We start from the raw sequence: 26832 nt of genomic DNA on the forward strand, positions 1-26832 counted from the left end.
CATGCAAAGCCCGAACCAAACCGAACCGCGGGAGGGAGTTCATAGATTTGGGGGGACATGGGCCTGCAGGTTGCCCAGCACCCCAGAGAGGAGGGAGGCCAGCTTGGCCAAGCCTTTCTCTGCTCTTCCTCAATCTCTCTCTCTCACTCAGCCCAACACTTGCCTTTTTTTTTTTTTTTTTTTTTTGCACAAGGGGGTGAAAAATGCTGCACTGAACGGCGAGGCGGGTGAGTGAGCGGCGCGCAGCCAATCAGCGAGCGCCGTTCCGAAAGTTGCCTTTTATGGCTCGAGCGGCCGCGGCGCCGCCCTATAAAACCCGAGGCGGAGCGCGCAGCCCCAGCAGAGATCGCGTCCAGCCCGCGAGCATCTTCAGCTTCCCTCTCCTCTCCGTCGCTCCGCACCGTACCAGGTAGGGCTCGGCCCCGGCTTCTCAGAATCGAGGCTAAACTCAACTCAGCTCGGCTCAGCTCGGCTCAGCTCGGCTCAGCTCCTGCTTCCGTCCCTGCTCCTGCTCCCGCAAAGCGGGAACGCTCCGACTCCGGCCGAGTTGCCCTCGCGGGTGCGGTCGCTGGAGCTGAGCCGGCCTAAGCTAAGGGGGAAGTGACTTGGGCGCCTTCTGGGGCTACATTGGAGTCTTTGTGCGAGCGGACGTTAAGCTCAGCTGGTCGGTTCTGCTGGGCTGCCGAACCGAACCGAACCGAACCGGGCTGGGCTGGACTTATCCAAGCCGGGTGGGGGCTGGGATAGCAGCCGGGGCCAGGCCTGGCCGGTACTGCGCGTGCGCGCAAGTACGCGCCTGCGCGTAGGCGCCTTGGTGCTGGAGGCGGGGCGCGGTGCCCTGCCGGAAGGGGCGTGGTCTCGACCTCGCGCAGGCGCTGTGCGCGCATTTACCGGCTGCGCGGGCGGGTGTGGCTGGGGCCGCGGCGCGCCCGGCGCGGTTTGAACGCGGCGGGGGCGGGGCGAGGGAGAGGGCGGGGGCCTGGCTTCCTGCCGCGCGCCTCGGGGCCGCCTCTTACCCGCCTTTGCCTTTTATGGTAATAAACGCGGCCCTGCCCGGCTTCCTTTGTCCCTGGTGAGCGCGCGCCGGCGCCCCCTGGCGGTCCGCGGGCGCGCGGCGCCGGAAGTGAGGAGGGCGGGGGCGGCCCCACCCGCGCCCGGTTTGGGTCTTGGCTCAGCTCTCTTCCCTCCCCACCCCGCAGCCCGCCATGGATGACGATATCGCCGCGCTCGTGGTCGACAATGGCTCCGGCATGTGCAAGGCCGGCTTCGCGGGCGACGATGCCCCTCGCGCCGTCTTCCCCTCCATCGTGGGCCGCCCCCGGCACCAGGTAAGGCCTGCATCCAGGCACTGCTTCGTCTAGGGGGTGGTGCGTGGGTGGGTGCCGGGCCAGTACCAAGGGCGCTTTTCTTGTCTTCCTGCAGGGTGTGATGGTGGGCATGGGCCAGAAGGACTCCTACGTGGGCGATGAGGCCCAGAGCAAGAGAGGCATCCTGACCCTCAAGTACCCCATCGAGCACGGCATCGTCACCAACTGGGACGACATGGAGAAGATCTGGCATCACACCTTCTATAACGAGCTGCGTGTGGCCCCCGAGGAACACCCCGTGCTGCTGACCGAGGCTCCCCTGAACCCCAAGGCCAACCGTGAGAAGATGACCCAGGTTGGTGACACCCAGCCAGGCCTCTCTCACCCCCCCTCCAAGTCGCTTGCCTGTCTCTGTGCCACCCTGCCCTTTCTCATTTGTTCTCTCTCTGCCATTCTCCAGGACTCTTCCTCTCTGACCTGAGTCTCCTTGGGAACTCTGCAGGTTCTGTTTGCCTTTCTCAGGCGCGATCTCTCTCTGTGTTTGCCATTCTGATAGGGGTCTAAACTCAAAAGTGCTGTGGTTGTAGGTACTAACACTTGCGTGGCAGGCCCGAGCAGTGGGTGCTCAGTGGCTGGCGTGTGCATTCAGTAGGCACCTTCAGTCTGGAGTGACTCCCCCTGCACTTCTCTGCATGTCCCCAGTCCGGCCTGACTGCCCTGCCCTGTGGCTTCCCAGAGCTAACAAGGCTGTTCCTCCCACAGATTATGTTCGAGACTTTCAACACCCCGGCCATGTATGTGGCCATCCAGGCTGTGCTGTCCCTGTACGCCTCTGGCCGCACCACAGGCATCGTGATGGACTCCGGCGACGGAGTCACCCACACAGTGCCCATCTACGAGGGCTATGCGCTGCCCCATGCCATCCTCCGTCTGGATCTGGCTGGCCGCGACCTGACCGACTACCTCATGAAGATCCTCACGGAGCGCGGCTACAGCTTCACTACCACGGCTGAGCGTGAAATCGTGCGTGACATCAAGGAGAAGCTGTGCTATGTGGCGCTGGACTTCGAGCAGGAGATGGCCACGGCCGCATCCTCATCCTCTCTAGAGAAGAGCTATGAGCTGCCTGACGGCCAGGTCATCACCATTGGCAATGAGCGCTTCCGCTGCCCCGAGGCACTCTTCCAGCCCTCCTTCCTTGGTGAGTCTTCCCCAAAAGCCCACCCTGGCCTTACTGGGTTTTCCCATGCCCTGGCTCCAGAACTTAAAGGAAGCTTTGCTTGACCCTCAGGTATGGAGTCCTGTGGCATCCATGAAACCACCTTCAACTCCATCATGAAATGTGATGTGGATATCCGAAAGGATCTGTATGCCAACACAGTGCTGTCTGGAGGCACCACCATGTACCCTGGCATCGCTGACCGCATGCAGAAGGAGATCACGGCCCTGGCGCCTAGCACCATGAAGATCAAGGTGAAGTAGCTGACACAGGAGCGCTCCCCCCAGGCCTCGGTCACTAATTGGCCCCTCACCCACTAACTGGGCCCTCTTCTCTCTCCACAGATCATTGCGCCCCCTGAGCGCAAGTACTCAGTGTGGATCGGAGGTTCCATCCTGGCCTCGCTGTCCACCTTCCAGCAGATGTGGATCAGCAAGCAGGAGTATGATGAGTCGGGCCCATCCATCGTGCACCGCAAATGCTTTTAAGCTGAGGGACTTCGCGTCACGCCCTTTATACAAAACCGCAGATCGAGATGAGATTGGCATGGCTTTATTTGTTATGTTTTTGGTTTTGTTTTTTTTTCCTTTTTTTTTTTTTGTTTTGGCGCTTGACTCAGGATTTAAAAACTGGAATGGTGACGGTGACAGTCGCTGGAGCGTCCCCAAGTTCTACGGTGTGGCCAGGACTTGATTGTATGTTCTTTTTTTAATAGTCATTCCAGATACCTTCAATGCATTGTTACAGGAAGTCCCTTGGCCTTTCGCAGGCCTCCCCTGGGTCCCTACAGAGGACCAGTCCCCGCCCCAGAGCTCATGGGACTGGGAGAGCATCTTTGTTGTGTAAATTATGTGATCCAAATTTTTTTTAATCTTCGCCTTAATACTTGTTTCTTTGTTCCGTTTTATTTGGGGTGCTCAGCACTGGCTCCTTTTTCTCCCCCCAACTTGGATGAAGGCTTTGGTCTCCCTGGCGGGCAGGGTGGAGGCGCAGCAGCCATGGTGTTCCCCCTGTCCACTGCCAGACCAGTTCAATAAAGTGCACCTGAAGAACCGCCGCTGGACTCCTGTGCTGGGCAGCTTGGGGGGGGCAGTGGTTTGGGCCCTGACTTCTGGATCTCACAGGGTGCCAATGGGAATATCTGGGCTTTGGGAGGGTGGCCAAACTACATGTGTCCGAGTAGGGGGTTCAGTAAGCCTCTGACAGTTAGAAAGGCGAGCCCAATTCACCTGCCCCTTAGGTCCCCATTTCCTCTTGCCACTCTTAAGCTCCTCACCTCCCTTTGAACCAGTTTGGCAGGTTCCTTAGTGTTAGTGTCCTTTCCCTGGGCTGATTTCTGGCAGGTGAGGAGTAACTTGACTGTCCCATGGCCCAAACTGGATTTGGGCAGGCCTTTACCTTCTATAGCTCCCTACCTCCTACTCTGGGGCAGTATTGGTGCTGCTGGGGGCGTGCAGGGGAGCAACCAAAAGTTGGCTGAGTTTCAGCACAACTGCAGATGACTTGACACATTTGGAGTTGAGGGGTACTCACCTTGAAGGCTGTTGGCTTGTGCTCAGTCTCTGGTTTTCCATATGGTCCTTTGAGCCAGTGGGCCATAATAAAGCAGGCTACTTCATTCCAGTAGTATGAATTCTAAGGAATAAGCTTAAGAGCCTAGTGCTGGGTATGGCCTCAGAAACAAATGTTGGGACTGGGTCAGATGGGAGATTCCACTCTGCCCCAGGCAGTGGGTGGTCTGGGGAGTGCAAGGCACCCAAACTTGCTGCTTGGGCCTCAGTCCTAAGAATGAACCCTTTGATGCTCAGGGGTTACTCCTGGCTAAGCCTCAGAAATAGCCCCTGGCTTGGGACCAGGGAATCCAACCATCCTCTGTTCCTTGGCCTGAGCTTCCAAGGCACAGACAACTTAACCTTACCTCTAGTGCCACCTCACCAGCCCCACAAATGAACCATTTTTGTTTTGTTTTAGAAATAAAGTTTTATTCAAACAGGCTAGAAGGTGGTTTTTTCTGTAGGGGCCATACCCTGTGTTTAGGGGCTTCTTCCTTGGCCCAGATCACTCCTGGGATGCTAGAGATTATAGACGTGTCTGCTGTGTTCAAGGCACACATATGAATCTGCTGCATTATCTATCTAGCCCCTGATAATTTGGGTGACCATATAGCAGGGATTGAGCTCCAGCCCCCAGATCTCGGTTTAGCCCCTTGAACCAGAAAGCAGGCAGGGGTATCTCCAGTCAGGATGACTGGGAGGGGTCTTCTCCCCACTTTCCAGACCCAGCCTGCACCCCACTATGCCTGGTTGCAGACAAACTTCCCAGGTGTTTGGCTCTCCTGTGAGGGTCACTTGCATAGGTCAAGAAGCCCCTACCCCACTGAGCCCATGCTTACTCAGAACTCCCACCCCTAAGCAGGCCACACCCCAACCAGCCACTCAGCAAATGGTCTCGAGCTCAGCCGGCCTGTGGTGGGGACCCAGCTGATTCTAAACGACACATTTTCCTAGGGAAATGGGGTCTCAGGGCTGGAGATGTGCCAGGATTCAAACACTGGTCTGGAGTTGGATGGAAGCCTCCTCCCCCCATGATTTGTCCACACTGAAGTGCTGTGTGTGTGTGTGTGTGTGTGTGTGTGAGAGAGAGAGAGAGAGAGAGAGAGAGAGAGAGAGAGAGAGAGAGATGCATGTGTGTGCATCATTGGTCCTACACTCCACTGGGATTTTAATTCTGGCCACATCCAGTGATGCTCATGGCTTACTCTTGATTCTACACTCCTGGCAGGGCTTAAGGGAAACATAAGGGTGTGTGCTAGATATTGAAGCTGGGTTGGCCATGTTCACATGTTCAAAGCAAACACCCTTCCTTCTGTACTGTTGGTCTGGCCCCTAGACTTTTTTTTGCTACACCCAATGATGCTAAGGGGTTCCTCCTGTCTGTACTCAGGAGTCAAGCCTGGTGGTGCTCAGGGACCATATGGAATATTGGGGATGGATCCAGGGTCAGCCATATGCAAGGCAAATGTCCTCCCCTCTGCTATTTCTCTGCTCCCTAGAACCCATTTTTTTTTTTTGGCCACACCCAGTGACACTTGGGTTACTCCAGGCTATGCGCTCAGAAATCACTCCTGGCTTGGGGAATCATAAGGAACACCGGGGTATCAAACTGGTCCATCCTAGGTTAGCATGTGCAAGGCAAATGCTCTATCGCTTGCAAAACCCAATTTTTTGATGTTGGGTTTTGGCCACATCTGGCAACGCTTAGGCTACTCCTAGGGGCCGGAGCAATAGCAGTTGACCCAGGATGGATCTGGGTTCGATACCCAGAGTCCCATATGATCCCCCAAGCCAAGTGCAATTTTTGAATGCGTAGCAGGAGTAACCCCTGAGCATCACTGGCTGTGGCCTCAAAACAAAGCAAACCAACAACAAAAAAATTGCTCCTGGCAGGTTCAGAGACTATATGGGATGCTGGGAATTGAACCCAGGTCCTTGGGAGGGGGGGCGGGGCTGCATGCAAGGCAAACACCCTACCACTGTGTTATCTCTCCGGCTCCTAGAAACCAGCTTTATTTTATTTTACTTATTATTTTGAGAGGGGAGCTTGGGTCACACCCGGCAGCACTCGGCTTTGTGCTCAAAAGTCACTCCTGTCAGGCTCAGGGGACCATATGAAATGCTGGAAATCAAATTAGTGTCTGGGGTTGGCTGTGTGCAAGGCAAAATGCCATATCAGTATGCTATTGCTTTGGCCCCTAGAAACCATTTATAAATGAAGGGGACTCTGAGTCCACTAGTTGTGAACCCTGAGTGAAGAGCCAGGAGTAAGTTCTGAGCATTGCTGGTATGGCCCTAAAACAAACCATAAAAGAAAAGGAGTTAGACAGGACCCTTTACCTTCACCTGCAGTTTTGGATCACCTGAGGCCCAGGACTGAACCCATTTCACTGCTAGCTCCCTCACACACAGTCTAAATGGTTTAGAACTGACTGTTCACTCTTCCCCCTGGTCTTCCGGAGCCTCCACTAAGGATTTCCCACACAAAGGCTCCAGGATAGAGACCCCAAGAAACATGGGGCTCCTTCCTCCTCAGGATATAACATGGGAGGCCTCCAGTGAATGTTCTTTGGCTGGCATCTGGCCTCTTTCTGACACCATCTTCAAGCAATCATTTACTTGGCTTGGGAACGTCGTGGGTGAGGACGGAGGGAGAGGCCAGGGCGCCATGTGGGGCTTCATTATGAACCTTCTTTTAGGCTTCAGGCTGCTCCCCCAGGAGCCCACAGGCCCGCAATATTGACAGTGAATGCAAAGTGGGGGGAGTGGAGCGGGCCTGGGTGGAGAATGTGCTCCAATTTTGTCCATCCAGCCTTAGAATGGGAGTGACCTCCTTGAAAGGAAGCCCTGATTTGCGCCATCCACAGGGATGAGGTCACAGTGGCTGAAAGGGGTCCCGAACCCCCCAAAACACACAAAAACACACACTGAGGTGGGTCCTGACCCTCTCTCCCTTTCTCTCTCTGGTCTCTGAGGACTCAAAGGCCTTGGGTCCAATACAATCTGGAAGTGAACTGGGAGAAGGGGCAGCCCTGAGTAGGGCCTGATGGAGCTTCAGCTCATAGGAGCAGACCCTGCCTCTCCTTTCTTGCCCTTCATCCTTCTATCCTCTTCTTCCTCTATCCTCCCTCTCCCACCTCCTTCCCTCTTCCTTCCTCCCTCCCTTCCTTCTTTTCTCACCCAGAGGACTTAGTATATTCATTCAATGTTGGTGATTTCTTTTCACTTTATTTTTTTTGGGGGGGAGGCACATCCCTGCAACTCAGGGCTTACTCCTGTCACTCCTGGTGCACCCAGAGGGACCACATGTAGTGCTAGGATGGAACCTGCCCTACCCGCTGTACTTATCCATGGCTGAGACCAGTATTTAGGTTACCCCCAGCCGAGTTCAGGGTCCACTCCCGGTTGGACTACGTAAATAATAATAAATAAACCTGGTTTTTCAGATACTCCTCTGACCCACCAATAAGTCATACCAAGGGGACTGGGCATGACATTCGTGTCCACTTTGGCTCAGCAAATATCTCTCATGGCCTCTATGCCAGGGATTTTTTGTTTGATTTGAGATCAAACCGGGCAGTGTTCAGGGGTCATTCCTGACTCCATGCTCAGAAATCGCTCCTGGACCATATGGGACGCCGGGATTCGAACCACCGACCTTCTGCATGCAAGGCAAACGCCTTACCTCTATGCTATCTCTTGGGCCCTCTGTACCAGGGATTTTAGAAGTAAAGGGGATCCTATAGCCCTGCTGTAACTAGTGGTGGGTGCGAGGGACTCCCAATACAAAAGACTGGATGGTGCAAAGTCATGGCTACGGGGTGGGGCAGACTTAAATTGAGGGGTTGTGTGAAGGCAAGGGGGTGCCCCGTATTCTGCAGAAATCAAATTGGTCTCTGGGGCTTGATAACACAGGGTTAACTAAGGGCGATTGCTTTACACGCGGCCGACCAGAGGTCGATCGCGGGCATCCCAAAGGATCCCCGGGGCCTGCCAGGAGCGCTTCCCGAGCGCAGAGCCAGGACTGAGGTCAGAGGGCAGCCCGGCCCTTTGGAGAGCCACACCAGGCCCAGCCGCGCCACACCCAACATGGCGGCGGCGAGGCCACGCCCCGGCCCGCGGAAGTGCGCGGCGTGGGCGCCGGAAGTGGCGGCAGGCCCCGCCCCGATGGGTCTCTTGGGCGCCGCGGACGCGCCGGCTTTGAGCATCCCCAACCGGCCAGGTGCGAGGCCCCGGGGCTGCGGCTCCGGCGGCCGCGGCTGGACATGGCGAGCGTGGGAGAGGTGGGTCGGTCGCTCCCGGGGCCCTGCCATGCCCTCGCGGCGCCCGGGCCTCCCTCCCCATCCCTCCGCCCCGGAGCCCCCAGCCCCGGCCTCGCCCCACCTTCCTGACTCTGCTGTCACCCCCAATCTCTCCTCCCTGTCCCCCCCACCCCGGGGTTCTGACCGCCGGGATTGGGCCCTGTTTTCCCGGCCCCTGCGTGGCCAGCTCCCACGGCGTCCCCCAGCTCCCTTGTCCACCCCTTTTCTCCAGAACCCCACCCCAACCCTCTGCCCTGTGATCTGGGGTAGAGGGTAGCTTTGGGGGCGCTCCGTGCATCACCCCTGGTGGATGGAGGAGGCCGCGCGCGGTCTTCCCAGTCCCAGACCCAGGAATGCACATTTGTGGGGCCTTGTGTTGGCTAGCGCCCCTCCTTTCCGTGTCTCGCTCCCCCCCCACCCCAAGTCCTTTTTTTTTTGTTTTTCTTTTTTTTTCTGGGGACCTTGGTTAGGGGAACTGAATTGATGATGAGGTATGCATGGGTCAAGAAACACCCCTCTGAGCTAGTGGGCTGCGGTACATGTTGTGTTTGGGATTGGGGCTGTCGGGAGGCTGGTTTGGCTTTAAGGGGTCAATGTCCCTCTGTTCCTTTGAAGCTGCTTGTGTTCTCCATACCAATGAGGGCTCTCTTGTTACTTGTGATTTCCTCAAGAGGAGAGAGAGGGAGGTCTCCATTGCATTCCGTGCAATTCCTTTCTAGAATATTCTCTCTTGGTTTCGGGGCTGCACACAGCATGTTCAGGGAACCTTACGTGGAGACAACCACATGTGGGGGTGCTTGGAAGGGTGTGCAGTGCTGAGGATCAGAGCCAAGGTCTCTAGTGTGCAGAGCATGATCTCAGGCTGTCTGTTGTCTCTTTATTTATTTATTTATTTATTTATTTATTTATTTATTTATTTATTTATTTATTTATTTTTGTTTGTTTTTGGGTCACACCCGGCGGTGCTCAGGGGTTACTCCTGGCTGTCTGCTCAGAAATAGCTCCTGGCAGGCACGGGGGGATCATATGGGACACCGGGATTCGAACCAACCACCTTTGGTCCTGGATCAGCAGCTTGCAAGGCAAATGCCGCTGTGCTATCTCTCCGGGCCCTGTTGTCTCTTTCTTAACTCATAGTGTATTTCCTTGTATTTCTTTGGGGCATCTCCTGGCAGTGCTCAGGGGCCACATGCAGTTCTGGGGATCAAACTGGTATTAGGATTTGAATGAGCTTGGTGCAAACACCTTAACCTGATGTTCTCTCTCTTTTTCTCTCTCCATTAAAAACATATATTCCTGGGGCTGGAGCAATAGCACAGCGGTAGGATATTTGCCTTGCACGCAGCTGACCCAAGATCAATCCTGAGTGCACAACCAGAATTAACTCCTGAGCCAGGAGGTCTTTTTTTTTTTTGTTTGGTTTTCGGTTTTTGGGTCACACCCGGCGGTGCTCAGGGGTTAATCCTGTTTCTGCACTCCGAAATAGCTCCTGGCAGGCTTGGGGGACCATATGGGATGCCGGGATTCGAACCACCATTTGGCTGCATGCAAGGCAAACGCCCTATCGCTATGCTATCTTTGCTATCTCTCTGGCCCCGCTTGGAGTCTCTGAGACCTTGGGTTCAAATGTGTCCCCGAACGCTACGAGGTTTTGTTCTCATGCCACCAGCATCACTGTGCCAATCATCAAGCTGGCAGGCCCACTGCTGGGGTAGCCCCCTTTTTGTTTCATTTTGGAGCTACACCTGGCAATGCTTAGGGGTTTTTCTTGGCTCTCTGCCCAGGGATCACTCCTGGCAGACTCGGATACCAGGGAACAGAAACGGGGTTAGCCGCATACAAGGCAAATGTCCTCCCTGCTGTACTATTGCTCCAACTCCTAGTCCTCCTTTAAATATTTCTTTGGGGGAATTTGGGCTCAAACCTGGGAGTGCTCAGGGACTGTTCTTGGCTGGCTCTGTGCTCAGGCATGACCCTTGGCCCCACTCAGTGGTGCTGAACTGTGGATTTGAACCCAAGTGATAGTGCCGCAGGCGATTCATTTGGCTTCCTTGATGCAGCCAACCTGGGTTCTATCTCCAGCATCCCATATGCTTTCCCCCAGCACCAGCAGAAATCAGTCCTGAGCACTGCTGGGTGTGGTCCCCAAAGCAGACAAAGGTCTGAGCCAGGTGGAGGGGGACCATGCAGTGACAGGAGTGAACATTTGTGGGTTCCTGTGTTTCTGTCTCCTTTCCAGGCCTCACACCCCACTTTATGGGGTCTCGATAGAGTGATGCAGGCAGGAGGGCAGCGGAAAGGTAGATGGGATTGGTCTGGGGGCCACAGCTTTTCATCTCTGATGGGGCCTGGTGGTACCATCCCCATAGGAATCCGGATCTTGCCCTGTGACCAGCGGAGGAACGTCCTGTCCCAGCGGCGACTGGGACTCCCCGGGCTTGCAGGGTCCCCTCTTATTATGGAGGGAATGTCCTGGCTCATCGCCTGAAGGGGGGTGAGGAAGGTGAGGTTTCACTCTGCTGGGAAGATCTTTGGTAAGAGGCCTCCCCCTCTATTTGGGGGTACACTCGGTGGTGCTCAGCAGCCCCTCAAGTCTGCTTGGGGGTCACCCCTGGTGATGCTTGGGAGCTGCCATGGTACCTGTGTGCAGAGCTTGTGCACCCTGTAGTCAGTTCCTTCCTGAACCCCTTCTTGCCCCTGGAACGAGGTGTGGGGTGTCAGGGATCCCAGCCAATGCTGGCATTTCCTTTCCAGGATAGCGGTGCTGGGGACGGCGCCCACCTGCTGGGCTTCTCCGATGAGATCCTGCTGCATATCCTACGTCATGTGCCCAGCATAGACCTGGTGCTGAGCGTGCGGCGCGTGTGCCAGAGGTTATCAGCTCTGTGCGGCGACCGGAGCCTCACACACACGGTGCTGCTACAAAAGGACTATGAGGTGAGCTGTGTGGTGCTACTGGACTGCTTGGGGACTGGATGGCAGGCTGGTTTTGAACTTGCGCCTTTTTCTTGCAGGGCAAGTGCCCTTCCCTGCTGTATTACCCCTTTAGCCTTCTTTTTATTGTTTTGGAGCCATACGAGGTGGTACTCAGGGATCTCTCCTGGCGGGCCTGGGGGACCTTATGGGATGCTGGGGTTCAAACCCAGGTCGGTTGTGTATAAGGCAGACTCCCTCCCTGCTGTGCTATCACTCCGGCCCTCTACCATTTTTTTTTGTTTGGGGGGGCCACACATAGTGGTACTAAGGGTTACTTCTGGCTCTGTGCTCAGGAATTAATTCCTGGTGGTGCTCAGGGAGCCGTATAGTATGTGGAAGATTAAAACCTGGGTCAGCCATGCCATCCCTGCTTTGTTATTGCTCCAGCCCCTCAATCCCTGTTCTGGATACACTGGGCTTTCAGAACTGGGCCACAGATGGGCAGGCACCCCTGGGCACAGCCAGCAGCCTTCACCTGTCAGTGCTCACTCCTTAGCTGAACTGCCTCCCATGGGCTGGCTCAGTCTCTGCTCAGTTCAGCTTATGTGCCTGCAGCTGCCTGGAAGTACTAGCGGAACTCTAAGTTTGTGGAGGGGCCCTGCTGGATGTGGGTCTGGGGCCAGCTGGAGGTGGTGCAGGAAGATGGGGGGGTGGGAATGTGCATCTCCTGCTACTCAGCCTCTCCTGCCCACCCGCCCGCAGGCTACTGAAGACAAGGTGAAGCAGCTGGTGCGGGTCATCGGCCACGAGGTGCAGCAGCTGGACATGACCGGCTGCTACTGGCTGTCAGGTGCCACGGTGGAGCATGTGGCCCGCTGCCACCGCCTGGTGAAGGTAAACCTGGCCGGCTGCCACCTCACCTCACTGCGCCTCTCCAAGATGTTGTCAGCACTGCCACTCCTACGCTCTCTGGCCATCGATGTAAGCCCTGGCTTCGATGCCAGCCAACTGAGCAGTGAGTGCAAGGCCACCCTGAGCCGCGTACGGGAGCTGAAGCAGACGCTTTTCACGCCCTCGTACGGCGTGGTGCCCTGCTGCAGCAGCCTGGAGAAGCTACTGCTCTACTTTGAGATCCTGGACCGCTCGCGGGAAGGCGCGGTGCTCTCAGGCCAGCTGCTGGTGGGCCAGAGCAATGTGCCGCGCTACCAGAGCCTGCGGGTCTTCTATGCGCGTCTGGCACCGGGCTACATCAACCAGGAGGTGGTGCGCCTCTACCTGGCTGTGCTCAGCGACCGCACGCCCGAGAACCTGCACGCCTTCCTCATCTCCGTGCCAGGTACCTTCGCCGAGAGTGGTGCCACCAAGAACCTGCTGGACTCCATGGCCCGCCAAGTGGCGTTGGACGCGCTGCAGCTGCCCCGCTCATGGCTCAACGGCTCGGCGCTGCTGCAGCAGCTGCGCTTCCGCAAGCCTGTCCACGTGAGCTTCAGCCGCTGCGCGCTCTCGGGATCCCACCTGCTGCATCGCCTGCTGGATGGTGGAGGCCATGACCTGTGCAGTCTGGCTAGCCTCAACCTCAGTGGCTGCGCACACTGCCTGTCCCCCGAAGCGCTGCCCCGGAAGGCTGAGGACGACATTGACAGTACCCTTCTGGAGGCACTGGTTACTGCCTGTGGCCAGCTACGCCACCTCAACCTGTCGGCCGCCCACCACCACAGCGCTGAGGGGCCAGGCCGCCACCTTTGCCAGCTGCTGGCCAACCTGCGCCACCTTCGCTCCCTGGCACTGCCCGTCTGCTCCGTGGCTGACTCTGCGCCACGGGCTGACCGCGCCCCAGCCCAGCCGGCCGCCATGCATGCAGCACCCCGCGGCTTTGGCAAGAAGGTACGCCTTGGCGTGCCCACCTATCCGGGCCCCGGCTCCTGCCCTGGCCCGCAGCCCCAGCCTGCCTCAGTGTTCTGGTCGCTGCTCAAGAGCATCCCCTTCCTGGAGCGCCTGGAGCTCATTGGCTCCAACTTCTCGTCGGCCATGCCCCGCAACGAGCCAGCCATTCGCAACTCGCTGCCACCCTGCAGCCGCGCCCAGAGCGTCGGTGACTCCGAGGTGGCTGCCATCGGGCAGCTGGCCTTCCTCCGCCACCTGACGCTGGCTCAGCTGCCCAGTGTGCTCACAGGCTCCGGGCTGGTATGCATCGGCGTGCAGTGCCAGCAGCTCCAGTCGCTGTCGCTAGCTAACCTGGGCATGCTGGGCAAGGTGGGCTACATGGCCGCCCTCGCTGACATGCTGCGGCACTGCTCACGGCTGCGGGACCTCAGGTGAGGGTGAAGAGGGGGTTGTGCCTCAACACTCCAGGGCTGGGGGTGGGGAGCCTGGCTCTGCCCCCTGTACTGCAGCCCTGTAGCATTCAGCCTGGGTAATGTGCAGGGTAATGGAAGGCAGAGAGGTTGGGGGCCTATCTTAGGGCTAGGCAGGGCTAGGGATCTGGGTGTCTGAGAGAACCTGGACTTGGCAGGCACTGTCCTTCTGGGGAAAAGGCCCCCCATGAATGCTGAGCTTTGCTCTGGGTCTGACCCTCATCTGGAGGTACTTCTAACTGGAGACCCCAGGGTGTGGGGTGGGGGCCAGGAAGGGCTCTGGGATGTTCCTCATGACCAGCCATGTCCACGTGATACCTTGCTGGTCAATCTGACTCATCACTCCCCATTTTATGGGGGGAAAATCTATCATGGAACCATTGCAGTCCTGAACCCCCAGTGGCCTGTGTGACCAAGCCCTGGTCCCTGCAGGAGCCATGGAGGCAGCTGCTCGTAATGGTCATAATCTTCCAGAGTTGATTCCCAGCATGTGGGGAGCCATCAAGGGGGTGGCAGGAGCTTGCGGTACTATGGGGACACTGAGTAAGGGCCCCTCAGTATGTCCAGACACCACAGCCCCCTCCCAGCCCTTTGCGTTTTTGCTGCAGTCCAGTCTGTTTGTGTAGGGTTCTGTATGCTGCTGAGTGTGGCTCTAGGGCAGGGGTTTCAAACTCAATCTACCTGGGGGCCGCAGGAGGCAAAGTCGGGGTGATCCTTGAGTGCAAAGTCAGTAGTAAGCCTTGAACAGTGGGGGGTGTGACCCAAACAACTAAAACAAAACAAAACAAAAAAAGATTCCTCTAGGGCAGGGCCACAAAATGTTGTACAGAGGGCCGTTTGCGGCCCACGGAGTTTGAGACCCCTGCTCTAGGACCTCAGCTGCCCCCTGTGCAGGGCCAAGGCTCTGCCTGTTCCTCCTGGCTAGAGCCCTGTTGCAAGTCAGCCCCTGAAGAGGTTGACTGATGGAGGGATGGAGGATGAGGTCTTGCCCCTCCAGCCTGGAGCACGCGTCTGTCCAGCTGACGGTTCTGAAGTGAAACGGCGGGTAAACAACTCGCAGACAGTCAGGCTTGTGGAAATATTAGCTTTATTCGGTGGACAAGACTGAAGTCCAAAGTTTCAGCTTCAGTTCCAGCAAAAAGCCCCTTACCTTCTACAGACCCTTGTTTTTATTCCCCAGAATCAGGTACCACCCAATGGTGGGATCAGATACCACCCAATGATGGAAGCAGAATCAGGTACCACCCTAGGGTGGGGGCAGAATGCCAGGTCACACCCTAGGGTAGGGCACAATCACTGATCAGGGTAGGGTCAGTAACATAATAATCCCATAAAATGTTTACATACACAACAGAGCCCCTCTCTGTGGGTGTGAGGACACCCCGACTCTGTGCTTCCTAGGCTCACACAGTGGCTCTGGTCAGGACCCAACGAGGATCCCCGCAAGGGCTCCAAAAGTCTGATCCCATGTCCCTGTGTCGGCAGGGCAACAGGGTCACAACCTGCTGCTCAGGGTTACCACCATATCAGGTCACGCTGGCAGAGGTGATTCAGCCTGAAGGGGGCAGGAAGACTCTAGGTGGTCTGGACACTGCCACAACTTCTGGTTTCAGCAGCCAAGTCAGCACAGTTGTTGAGGTGAAGGGAGATGGAGTCTGAGACCACAGAGGATGTGATGGTCCTTGTGTTTTAAGGACACCCAGGACAGTTGTCAGGATATGCAGGAACCTTAGCAGGGCCAAGATGGGCAAGATGGCTGCTGTTGTAGTCCAGGCGAGGTACCCGGGGCCCAGATGGCATCAGGTGGCTGCTGGTGGGATACTGAGCCAGGTCACGGTGGCTGTGTGCCGGGCAGGGGAACGCCCCCATGTAGTTTGTCTTGTGGGTGACTAATCACACTGGCATTTGTGATAATACCCCAGTACCCCAATATTGTGACCAACTTTGTTGGCACTGCATCTTCCCAACAGATGGAACAAATTCAGTGTTGCTGGGCCAGACTGCCCTGGTCCTTGCAACTGCCTGCCTCCCCTGAGCTGCTTATGGGCCAGGTGGACCCTGGGAATAGGACAGTTAGGGGGCTCCCCTGAGCTCTTGTACCCTGACCACAGCCCTGACCCTCCAGGCCCCTGAGTCTGAACTTTGTTTTTTGTTTGTTTTTGTTTTTTGTTTGTTTTTTAGGGCAACACCTGGTGACGCTCAGGGGTACTCCTGGCTATGCTCTCAGAATTTGCTCCTGGCTTGGGGGACTATATAGGATCCGGGTGGATTGAACCTCGGTCTGTCTTAGGTCAGCCATGTGCAAAGCAAATGCCCTACCGCTGCACCACCACTCTGGCCCCCGAGTCTGAACTTTGTTTGACTATGCTGACTGGGTGTCTTTCCAAGGTCGAGCAGTCCCTCTGGTGACACAGGGAGGGACAGTTACCAGGAGGCTGGACCAGGGCCGAAGAGATAGCATGGAGATAGGGCGTTTGCCTTGCATGCAGAAGGACAGTGGTTCGAATCCCGGCATCCCATATGGTCCCTTTAGCCTGCCAGGAGCGATTTCTGAGCCTAGAGCCAAGAGTAACCCCTGAGCGCTGCTGGGTGTGACCCAAAAGCCAAAAGCCAAAAAAATACCAGGAAGCTGGGCCAAGAGTGAGAGGTGACCACTTTCTCTCCAGGCCTATCCTTTCCTGAGGTTATGTTATGAGGCCCTGTCCCACGCTGTGGGCCCCTCTGAGGGGGCACTAGGGACCTTGTCCAGCTTTGGACCCTCTGCTGCTTCCTGCATGGGCCACAGAACCCCTTGGACTGCCAGCCCTGCCTCTGTCCCACTTCTCCCTGGAGCTGGACCATGTTCGTGCACTATTCACCCTTCTGGAGGTGCCTATACCCACAGCACCCTCCAGCACCCCTCAGCCTCAGGCCCCTCCTGTTCCAGTCTGTTCCTCTGAGCACAAAATCCTGCCTGTTTCCATTTCACCAGAATCCGGGGGCGGGGGTACTCACCATGGGCACCCTCGTCTTGTGACACCCCCACATTGCCCCAATCCGCCTCTCCCAGACTCCTATACACATAGACCTATCTCTCCTCTCTCCCCCATACATGCCCATCTCTCCTGCAGGCTGGAGCAGCCATACTTCAGCGCGAATGCCCAGTTCTTCCAGGCGCTGAGCCAGTGCTCGGCCCTGCAGAGGCTCTGCCTAGTGTCTCGCAGTGGCACGATGCAGCCCGAGGCTGTGCTGGCCTTCATGGACCGCTGCTTGCACGTCATCATGTGCCACATGTTCACTGGGGAATCCCTGGCGACCTGCAGGAGCCTGCAGCAGTCTCTGCTCCGGAGGTGAGTGGGGTAGGAGAGAGCTGGGGGCTAGGGTGCAGTGAGGGGGGAACAGCTGCCCCGTTTGAGTTTGGTACTTATACCCAGGGGGTTCTGGGCATTAATGGCGGGTGGAGGCTGGTTGGCACTGTGGCCGCCACTGCAGGGCATAGCACTGGCTCAGTGGGATACCAGGCAGGACTCCCAACTCTGTAAACTGAGCCCTGAGCTCTTTGTCCAGGCCCTTGCTTGGCATGAGTTTTGTTTGCTTTTGGGTTTTTGGGTCACATTGGCTGTACTTCAGGGGTTACTCCTTGTTCTGCACTCAGAAATCACACAGGATGCTGGGATTTGAACCACAGCCTGTCCTGGACTGACTGTGTGCAAGGCAAACACCCTATCTCTGCCCCCTCCCTTTTTTTGTGTGTGTGTGTGTTTTTTTTTTTTGGCCACACCCGTTTGATGCTCAGGGGTTACTCCTGGCTATGCGCTCAGAAATCGCCCCTGGCTTGGGGGGACCATATGGGACGCTGGGGGATCGAACCGTGGTCCATTCCTTGGCTAGCACTTGCAAGGCAGACACCTTACCTCTAGCACCACCTCACCGGCCCCTCCCTCCATTTTTTTTGCCATGCCCAGCAGTGCTTACGAATCACTCCTGGTAGGCTCAGGTAACACTATGGGATGCTGAGGACCAAACCCGGGGCAGCCACATGAAGGCAAATGCTCTATCCACTGTGCTATTGCTCTGGCTCCCGTAGAATGATTTCTTTTTGAAAAGCTCCCCTTTCTCCCCCCCTACATTTATTTCATATCCTCCTGGCTGCCACCAGCCCTGACTGGGACCTCATGAGCATTTCTCTGACCATGACAGCTGTACTCATTTCCCTTGGGACGAGGGGACCAGTGCTCCCCCAATCATCTCTTGCCTATCTCTTTGGATTTGGAATTTGGTCCTGTGTCCCCTATTCTTCTGGGACTCGGATGGACCCAGATGGCCCAGGACTAGACACTCTCATTGGGCTTTTCTGGGAAAGTGGCAGGTTTGTGGGTGCAGGGTTGGGTGATAGCCCCCCGTGCTAGGACCTTCCAGCATCTCCATCATGTCTGTCCAGGGTGGTCCAGGCAATTCCTGGGCTGGAGTTGTGCTTCCTAGGGGAAGCCTGGGCAGGGCCTGAACTAGGGCCTCCCCACACCCACACCCCGCTTCTCAAGGCTCCGCCCATTTGTTTATGCCTGTTCTGATAGCGCTCTCTGCTGTGTGCGCGGGGCCTTGGCCTCTGCATCTCCAGCTTTGCAGCCAGCGCTGAAGGCCTGCATCCTGTCTCTGAGGTCCCCCAGGCAGTGACGAGTGTTTTTGTCCCCCAGGATCTAGTGTCCTCAGCTTCAGTGCTGGGCAGAGGGACGTCCTGTCTATTTTTTTTTGGGGGGGGGGGAGCTTGAATTTTGCACCACATCTGGCAGTGCTCAGGGCTTCCAATGGATCCTAGCTTCATTGGAGCTCAGGGATCATTTTCAGTGATGGTTAGAACTTACTCCTAGCTCTGCACTCAGTGATCATACCCGTTGATGCTTGGGGGGACCCTAAGAGGTGCCTGGGATAGAACCCAGCTTGGTTGTGTGCAAGGCCAATGCCCTCCCTGCTGCCCTATTGCCTGCCACTCCAGCCCTGCTTGCCAGTGTCAGGAGCACAGGGGACCAGCCATGTGTGTGCATTTCTCTGTGTGTCTGCATTTCCTGCTGTGGCGTGTAGGATTGTGTCTGTGTGCAGTGGGATGTGTGAATGTGTTTGTGAGCCTCTGTGTCTACTTGTGTAGTTGTGTGAAGTGTGTGTGCCTATGTGTCTTATGTGCCTATGCATATGTATATGTGTGCATGTGCCTATTCTGTGTGTCATGTCTTTCCTGTAGTAGGGTGTTGGGTGTGTGTGTATCTGCAGAGTAGACTGGGGCTTTCTGATCAGGAGGGCCCCTTGTACATGGATCAGGGCCTCATAGACATTGTTCAGGGTCTTGGGACTACTGCAAGCATCACTCGGCCCAGCAGGTTAAAAGGTTTTTGTGGGGCCGGGCGGTGGCGCTGGAGGTAAGGTGCCTGCGCTAGCCTAGGACGGACCACGGTTCGATCCCCCGGCGTCCCATATGGTCCCCCAAGAAGCCAGGAGCAACTTCTGAGCGCATAGCCAGGAGTAACCCCTGAGCATCACAGGGTGTGGCCCAAAAAAAACCAAAAACAAAAAACAAAAAACAACAACAACAAAAAAAAGGTTTTTGTTTGGTTTTTGAGCCACAGCTGCTGGCGGTACTCTGCTCACTCCTGGGATCACTCCTGGCTCTGTGCTCATTGGCCTCTATAGGCACTGGAGATGGAACCCAAGTTTGTCACTCTGGCCCACAGGCTGAAAGTTTCATTCTAAAACTAGAGGAGAGGTAGCATGGAGGTAGGGTGTTTGTCTTGCATGCACGAGGACAGTGGTTCGAATCCCGGCATCCCATGTGGTCCCCCAAGCCTGACAGGAGCGATTTCTGAGCATAGAGCCAGGAGTAACCCCTGAGCACTGCCGGGTGTGACCCAAAAAACAAAAAAACAAAAACAAAAACAAAAAACCCTGGAAGAATGAGAACTTTGGGGGGGCACTAGGCATATCCCCCAAGATTACTTGGCAGCCTCAGGCCACACCACAGCAGTGTTGGGGATTGGCCCAGAGCCTGTGCCTTTACTATGTTTTGTTTTATTTTTGGGTCATACCTGGCTACGCTCAGGAGTTACTCCTGGCTCTGTGCTCAGAAGTTGCTCCTGGCAGGCTTGGGGGACCACATGGGATGCTGGAATTTGAACTGGGGTCTGTCCTGTGTTGGCAGCGTGAAGGCAAACGCCTTACTGCTGTGCCTGTACTCTGGCCTGAGCAGATTCTTTTAACTTATGGCTCCAGCCTAGAGGGTGGCCTGTAGCCCCTCTGGCTTTGGAGTACCTGTGCCTGAGGATGGTGGAAGCAGCTGCCCAGCGTCTGGAGCCAAACTGTCCCCTTCCCCCTCCCCACATGTGGGGGCCATGTGGGGTTGTGTGCCTAGTCCAGGAACCCTGTTCCTCACACTGTGCAGCCCTGCCCTGGATGCCTGTCAACATCAGTTATTCAGGCTGAATACTGGAACAGGCTGAGGCTGGATACAGGTCTCTGCTGCCCCCTGGTGGGTCTCAGATGCTTTACTGTGGTTTTGCCAGCAGGTGGCGCTGTGGCGCAGGGAACCCCATAGTGTGGCCTGGAACTGGATTCGGCCTGGCCCACTATCCACTGCTGACACCGGCTCTGGCCTTCTAATGCTTAAGGGGTGGCCCTTGGTGATCATTTCTGGGCCCTTCTGCATAGGGATGTCACTGGGTCCCTCACAGGCCCTCTGCTGCATAGGCTAGCCCCACCCCTGTATGTGTCCATGCAGCTACACACGTGTGTCTTAGGGCCAGGAGTAAGCAAGCGTTGAGCACTGCTGGGTAGGGTCCCTAAACAGAAAAGAGGGGCCAGCGTGATAGCACAGTGAGAAGGGCATTTGACTTGCATGCTGGTGACCCCAGTTTGATCCTCAGATCCCATAGGGTCCTCTGAACCTGCCTGCACTGATTCCTGAGTGCAGAGCCAAGAGTGATTCCTGAGTGCTGCCGGGTGTGGCCCAAAAACAAAACAAATGGGATGGGGACACAGGTCTAAGCCTCAGCTCCTGCCAAAGAGATAGCACAGTGGTAGGGAATTTGCCTTGCACACAGCCGACCCGGGACAGGCATCCCATATGGTCCCCATGCCTGCCAGGAGCGATTTCAGAGCTCAGATCCAGGAGTAATCCCTGAGCGTCACCGGGTGTGACCCAAAATAAAAATAAAAATGAGGGGCCAGAGAGATAGCATGGAGGTAAAGCATGCAGAAAGAAGGTCGGTGGTTCGAATCCCGGCATGCCATATGGTCCCTGGAGTAACTCCTGAGTGCTGCTGGGTGTGACCCAAAAAACAAAACAAAAAAGAGCCTCAGCCTCATGACTTGAGGAAGTGCATGGTTGCCTATGGGGACCCACCTCTGCCCAGCTGTGTCTCCCAGGTGGGGGCCCGCCCCTCACTGTGTCTGTTCAGTTTCCAGGCCAAGCGGCCGGCGCTGAATGTGGTCATCTTCCCGCTGCTGCACGAGGGCCTGGCCGATGCCATCCGCGATGTCCCGCTCATGCACCTGGACGAGATCACCCTGTTCAAGAGCCGGGTGGCCGAGGAGCCTCCCAACCTGTGGTGGTGATAATCGTGGAGGGGCCCCTGTGTACCCCCACATCTGGGGCATTCCTGTTTTCTCATAGAGCCCCATCTGCCGCTCCCTGCAGGGCTCTTCACACACATGGGCGCCCAGATATCAGCTGAGGCGTGACCAGGGTCCCTCTGCTCTTGGGCCCCATTGCCCTTCCTGTGGCCTGTCCTTCGCCACCAGTGCCCCTTGCAGGTCTGGGGCTCTGGTGCCCATCAAGTGTCCTGTCACTTCGGTCCCCCACTGTGCCAAGGACCACAGAGAGCAGGCTGGGGTGTTGGGACCCAGGCCAGGAAAGTACCATGTGTGTCTGCCACAGGGTCAGGAACTATTAAACACAGGTGACACATGACATATCCTTCTGCTCTCGTGACTTCATTCTTAGCCCTTCGGGGCTCCAGAGCCCAGTGCCCCTTTCCCAGCATGAGGTATCTGAGTGCCTGCAGGGCACAGGGGCACTTGTGGGGGACAAGGATGACAGGTGGGGCCTTTTATCTTCCAGGCAGGGCTGTGGCTAGGCTTGTCCCCTCGTTGCTCCCCCCAGATCTGGTGCATTTCATAGGTGGGGTGGGTGGCCCTGTCCTCAGTTCTATGCCCCCTTTTCCTCAGTGGAGCAGCCTGAGCAGCTCCCCTATAAGCCCTTCTGCCTTAATGGCAGTTTCTGTTTCACATGTTACAGCCACAGAGGCCCCTCCCAAGGGTCCCTGTCGGTGGCCTCGGCTGCCCACCGAGGGCCTGGTCAACCTGGCATGCAGTGTGAGTGCGGCATGTTAGCTGTGTGCTCGTGAGTAGCATGTGGCCCTCGGTGTACATGTGGGATCGCACACCAGTGCTGGTTCATGTGAGTACTGTCTGTGCTGTGTGCAGGTGAGCGTTGCATGTGTGGTGTGGGGTTCATGGCGTGGGAGGGGAGGATGTCCCTAGGGAGATTCCCACCAGGACTGGGGTGCACAGCCCAATTTGACTCCCAGAGTCGCATAGTCCTGCACACCATGGGTCCCCAGGGACTCACCAGGCAGCAGCTTGGAAGCTGGGTTTTCTGCATCCAGAACCCCAGAGGGTACCTGCCCCCCCCCCCCCCAGCTACTTGCTACACCTCACGCCTGGGCCATATTGGACTCCCTGGCAAGTGCATAGGATATGGGCACTGGGCACTAGGCCCTGCAGGCAGGCAGGAGGCCCCAGTGGTTGGGCAGTGTGGGTAGGGGAGCTCATAGCTGGGATGATGGCCTTCTGACCCCACTAGGGTGCCCTAACTTTTTTCTTTTCTTTTTTTTTGGTTTTTGGGTCACACCTGGCAGTACTCAGGGGTTACTCTTGGCTCTATGCTCAGAAATCGCTCCTGGCAGGTTCAGGGAGTCATAAGGGATGCCGGGAATCAAACCAATGATCTTCTGCATGAAAGACAAACGCCTTACCTCCATGCTATCTCTCCAGCCCCTCTTTCTCTCTTCTTTCTTTTTTACTTTCTTTGTCACACCTGGTGGCGCTCAGGGGTTACTCCTGGCTCTATGCTCAGAAATCGCTCCTGGCAGGCTCAGGGGGTCATAAGGGATGCTGGGATTTGAACCACCGGCCTTCTGCATGAAAGGCAAATGCTTAACCTCCATGCTATATCTCCGGCCTGAGCCCCAACTTTTAAAGTACAAGGTGAGAGAGATAAACGTAGGGCACAGCTGACCTGGAGTCTACTCCAGCGCTACACAAGGTCCTGAAAACACCCCTGCTCCCCAAATAAATTATTGTAAAACGCTCATTGAGAAACCAGGTGAGTCTCCCCAGGAAGGGGCGGAACCTGCCCAGCCCAGGATTAGTCAGAGGGTGCCCTGACACTCCGCTGCTTCCTGCACAGTGCTCAGGGGACCATGGGGGTGCTTCCCTCCTGTTTGTAGCTACTTGTCTTCTGGACTCTGGCCAACATTTTTATTTTTATTTTTTTGGTCACACCTGGCAGCACTCGGGTTCCTCCTGGCTCCACGCTCAGAAATGGCTCCTGGTAGGCTCGAGGGACCATATGGGATGCCGGGATTCGAACCACCGTCCTTCTGCATCCAAGGCAAACACCTTGCCTCCATGCTATCTCTCCAGCCCCTTTGGCCAAGTTTTTACTGTGAAAAGCAACTCCTGAGTGCTGAGGAGCCTGAGCTCTGGGTCTGACCATGGCTCTGTCCCTGACCCCTGAACCCAGCCCATCCTCCCTAAGAGGCTGTGTCAGGAGCTGCTGCTCCTTGAGTACTTGATGACAGGATGTTCCACTGAGGCTGTGGACAAAGCATGTGTGGACTGTATTTTTTTTTTTTTGGGGGGGGGTGTCACACCCAGCTGCACTCGGGTTACTTCTGGCTCTGTGCTCAGAAATCGCTCCTTGCAGGCTCGGGGGACCATATGGGATGCTGGGAATTGAACCCAGGTCTGTCATCTGTCCCAGGTCAGCCACATGCAAGGCAAATGCCCTACCGTTGTGCTATCTCTCCGGCCCTGTGTGGACTGCTCTGATCCACACAGGGTGATGGGCTGGGACAGGAGGATCCATTCTGTCTCACGTGTGTTTCTCCCTTCAAAGCTCCTCTCTGGGGGCCAGAGAGATAGCATGGAGGTAGGGCATTTGCCTTGCATGCAGAAGGATGGTGGCTCGAATCCCGGCATCCCATGTGGTCCCTTGAGCCTGCCAGGAGCGATTTCTGAGCGCAGAGCCAGGAGTAACTCTGAGCGCTGCCAGGTGTGACACAAAAACAACATAAAAAGCTCTTAGACACACACACACACACACACACACACACACACACACACACACACACACACACACACGCTCCTCGTTCTTTCCTGCATTTTTCACACACACACTTGCGTGCGCTTGTGAACGCTCCTCACTCTTTCCTGCACTTTTCTCTCCATCTCTCCTTTCTGCTCCCCACTTTTGCCCTGGCAGCCCTGGAGGGAAGGGACAGGGACAGGTCCCATTTTGGATGTTGCTGACATGCCCAGTCTGCTGCTCTGAGAATGGCCCTTCAGCCCACTGTGCACTCTCTGTGGAGCCCTGAATCTCACACCCCCACTTCCTACTACCAGACTGTGACCACCAAGCCCAGGAAGACCTTAGTGCAGCTGGCAGAGCAGAGCACAGACCAGACAGACCCTAGATGCTCCTCTTCCTTCTGCCCTGGATTCAGGGCCCTGCAGACACAGAGCCGGGGATACTGCTTGGTCCTGCAACCCAACCACCTGGGGGGCTACCTTGACTTAATTTCTCCATCACCCTACACACTGAAGGGTCAGCCTCTGTGGAGTAGAGAGCAAGAACATTCTGGTAGCCTGAGGGGAGCCTGTGAGGTAAGCACCCCCCCCCCCCAGCCAGCAGCATTGTGCAGTGAGGAAGGGTGTGCTCAGGGCTTCCAATTGGCACCCTACAAATAGTAGCACCTAACTTCCTAACAGCCACTGCCGGAGGGCGCAGCTCTTTCTGGAGAATTTGAGTAGAAAGGGGGTAGGAGGGCCCAGAGAGATAGCACAGCAGCGTTTGCCTTGCTAGCAGACAATCCAGGATCAAAGGTGGTTGGTTCGAATCCCAGTGTTCCATATGGTCCCCCCATGCCTGCCAGGAACTATTTCTGAGCAGACAGCCAGGAGTAACCCCTGAGCACTGCCGGGTGTGGCCCAAAAATCAAAAAAAGAAAAGAAAGGGGGTAGGAGGGACCAGAGATGTGGTGCAAGCAGTAGGGCGTCTTGCCTTGCATGCGCTAACCTAGGATGGACTGCGGTTCGGTCTCCCGGCGTCCCATATGGTCCCCCGAGCCAGGAGTGATTTTTGAGTGCAGAGCCAGGAGTAACCCCTGAGCATCACCGGGTGTGATCCCCGAACAAAAAAGAAATGGGGAGGCCCACAGCTACAATGCAGAGGACTTCCTGGTGGATGCAGCACTAGAATGGGAAGTGGCCCTGTGTGAGGTGACTGGAGTGTTGCCGCAGAAGTGGAGGGATGCAGGGGCCACTGTTTGTCGTGGGTTTGAAGCCACTCAGCTGTTCTGGTCACTCCTAGTGGTGCTGGGAGCCCACCAAGTCTTGAGGATGGGACCTAGGTCTCCTGCATGCAAAGCCTAAGCAAGGCCATTCCAGCTTCCTCCCTTGGGCCCCTGGTAGCCTTTTTGGGGTCATTTCCCTCACAGTGCTTAGGAGACCCAAGAATCACTCCAACTGCTCTGCGGTGAGGTTCAGCATCGAGGTGGGTGACTTTTTTTTTTTTTAATCTTCTTTTGGTTTTTGGACCACACCTGGCATGCTCGGGTTACTCCTAGCTCTGCACTCAGAAATTGCTCCTGGGAAGCTCAGGGGACCATATGGGATGCCGGATATTGAGCCCAGGTCCATCCAAGGCAAACGCCCTACCGCTGTGCTATCACTCCAGCCCCAAGGATGATGTGGTTCTTTGGGGCTATTAGGGCCATGAGGTGGCAGGACCCAGCTGGAAAGCCTTGGTCATGTCAGGCTTGTGCCTGCCCCATTGGTCCGCAGGTCTGTGCCTTGGCCAATGTGGGTGGCCCTTACCCTGTCCCGAGAATGTCCATCTCTCAGTCCCACTCTGTAGGGCAATACAAGTCCTCTCCTGAGGGATGTGAGTGCAGGAGGGCCTCCCCAAAACTACCCTTTCTTCCAGGTGCTCAGAGATTGGGGGCTGACATGGCCTAGTGAGGTTTCCAGGACCTGTGTCAGGGGCTGGTACCCCCTACCTTCTGGGGGACCCGGAAATCTGGAGCCCTGGTACCTCTTCCTGTGGGGTCTGGCCAGCCACCAGCTCCTCCTTATCTGCTCCAGATTAATCCTGAAGGGGACCCCAGCTTTCAGTTGGTGGTTTAGGGTTTTTTTTTTTCCCCTTTTAGGAAGTAGAGTAGGCAGGTCTCTCTGGCTGCAGGAGATAAGCTCACAGTGTTGGGATCTCTTACCCCTCAATTTTCCAGCTGCTCCAAGGTGGGCACGGGCAGTAGGCTTAGGGCTTAGGCTCAGTCTGGGAATCTGGGCTGGTCTGAGCTAGCTGGGATGTTCTGTAGCAGGTTGAGGACGGGGCAGTTTGTTCTCCCATGAGACCAGCTTCCCTAGCCAGCTGAGGTTCCCCATCCTGCTCAGAGCAGGCACACAAGACCTAATGCCTAACCCTCCTGGTTGACCCCCCCCCCCCAGCCCACAGTGCCCTGGGCCCCTATCTTCCAAGGACCCCAGGTCAGGGAAGGGACCCTGAAGTCAGGGGTCTGATGATTTCTTTCGTGGGGGCTAAGGGGTTGTGGGCTGACCAGGGTCCTGGAGGGATGGGTCGGGACAGTGGAGAGAGGAGGGTAGTGAGGGAAGCACTGTTCCCCACTTCCCGTGCTCTGACCCCACCTGTACCTCTGGGTCTGGGAGGCCAGGGGAGGTGCTGGCCAGCAGGGGTCAGCAGAGCCTGTAGCTTCTCAAGGCAGCTCCTGGGTCTCTGAAGTGGCAACCTCTGAACTGCTCTCCAGTGTCTGGGACCCCCTACTGCAGGAATGGGAAGGGGCAGACATGTGGAGGGAGGAGGCCTAGGGTGAGGAGGGACAAAGCTGAGAAGAGAGGAGGGGTATGGGTGAGGAGGGG

At 56.4% G+C, this 26832-nt stretch overlaps 2 protein-coding genes across 2 annotated transcripts; both read left to right on the forward strand.

The window, feature by feature from the left end:
• Nucleotides 1-332: 332 nt before the first annotated feature.
• Nucleotides 333-3583, forward strand: ACTB (actin beta). The gene is made up of 6 exons (XM_049788660.1): nt 333-409; nt 1200-1328; nt 1423-1662; nt 2070-2508; nt 2599-2780; nt 2871-3583. The coding sequence occupies exons 2-6, from the start codon at nt 1206-1208 to the stop codon at nt 3012-3014; spliced, it is 1128 nt and encodes a 375-aa protein (XP_049644617.1). The 5' UTR covers nt 333-409; nt 1200-1205; the 3' UTR covers nt 3015-3583.
• Nucleotides 3584-8270: 4687 nt separating this feature from the next.
• On the forward strand, nt 8271-21585 carry FBXL18 (F-box and leucine rich repeat protein 18). The gene is made up of 5 exons (XM_049788596.1): nt 8271-8362; nt 11135-11317; nt 12059-13611; nt 16761-16979; nt 21072-21585. Exons 1-5 carry the CDS (start codon nt 8345-8347, stop codon nt 21226-21228), a joined length of 2130 nt encoding a protein of 709 aa, XP_049644553.1. The 5' UTR covers nt 8271-8344; the 3' UTR covers nt 21229-21585.
• The last annotated feature ends 5247 nt before the right edge of the window (nt 21586-26832 follow it).

The sequence above is a fragment of the Suncus etruscus genome, chromosome 15 (genome assembly GCF_024139225.1).
Source record: "Suncus etruscus isolate mSunEtr1 chromosome 15, mSunEtr1.pri.cur, whole genome shotgun sequence".
NCBI lineage: Eukaryota > Metazoa > Chordata > Mammalia > Eulipotyphla > Soricidae > Suncus > Suncus etruscus.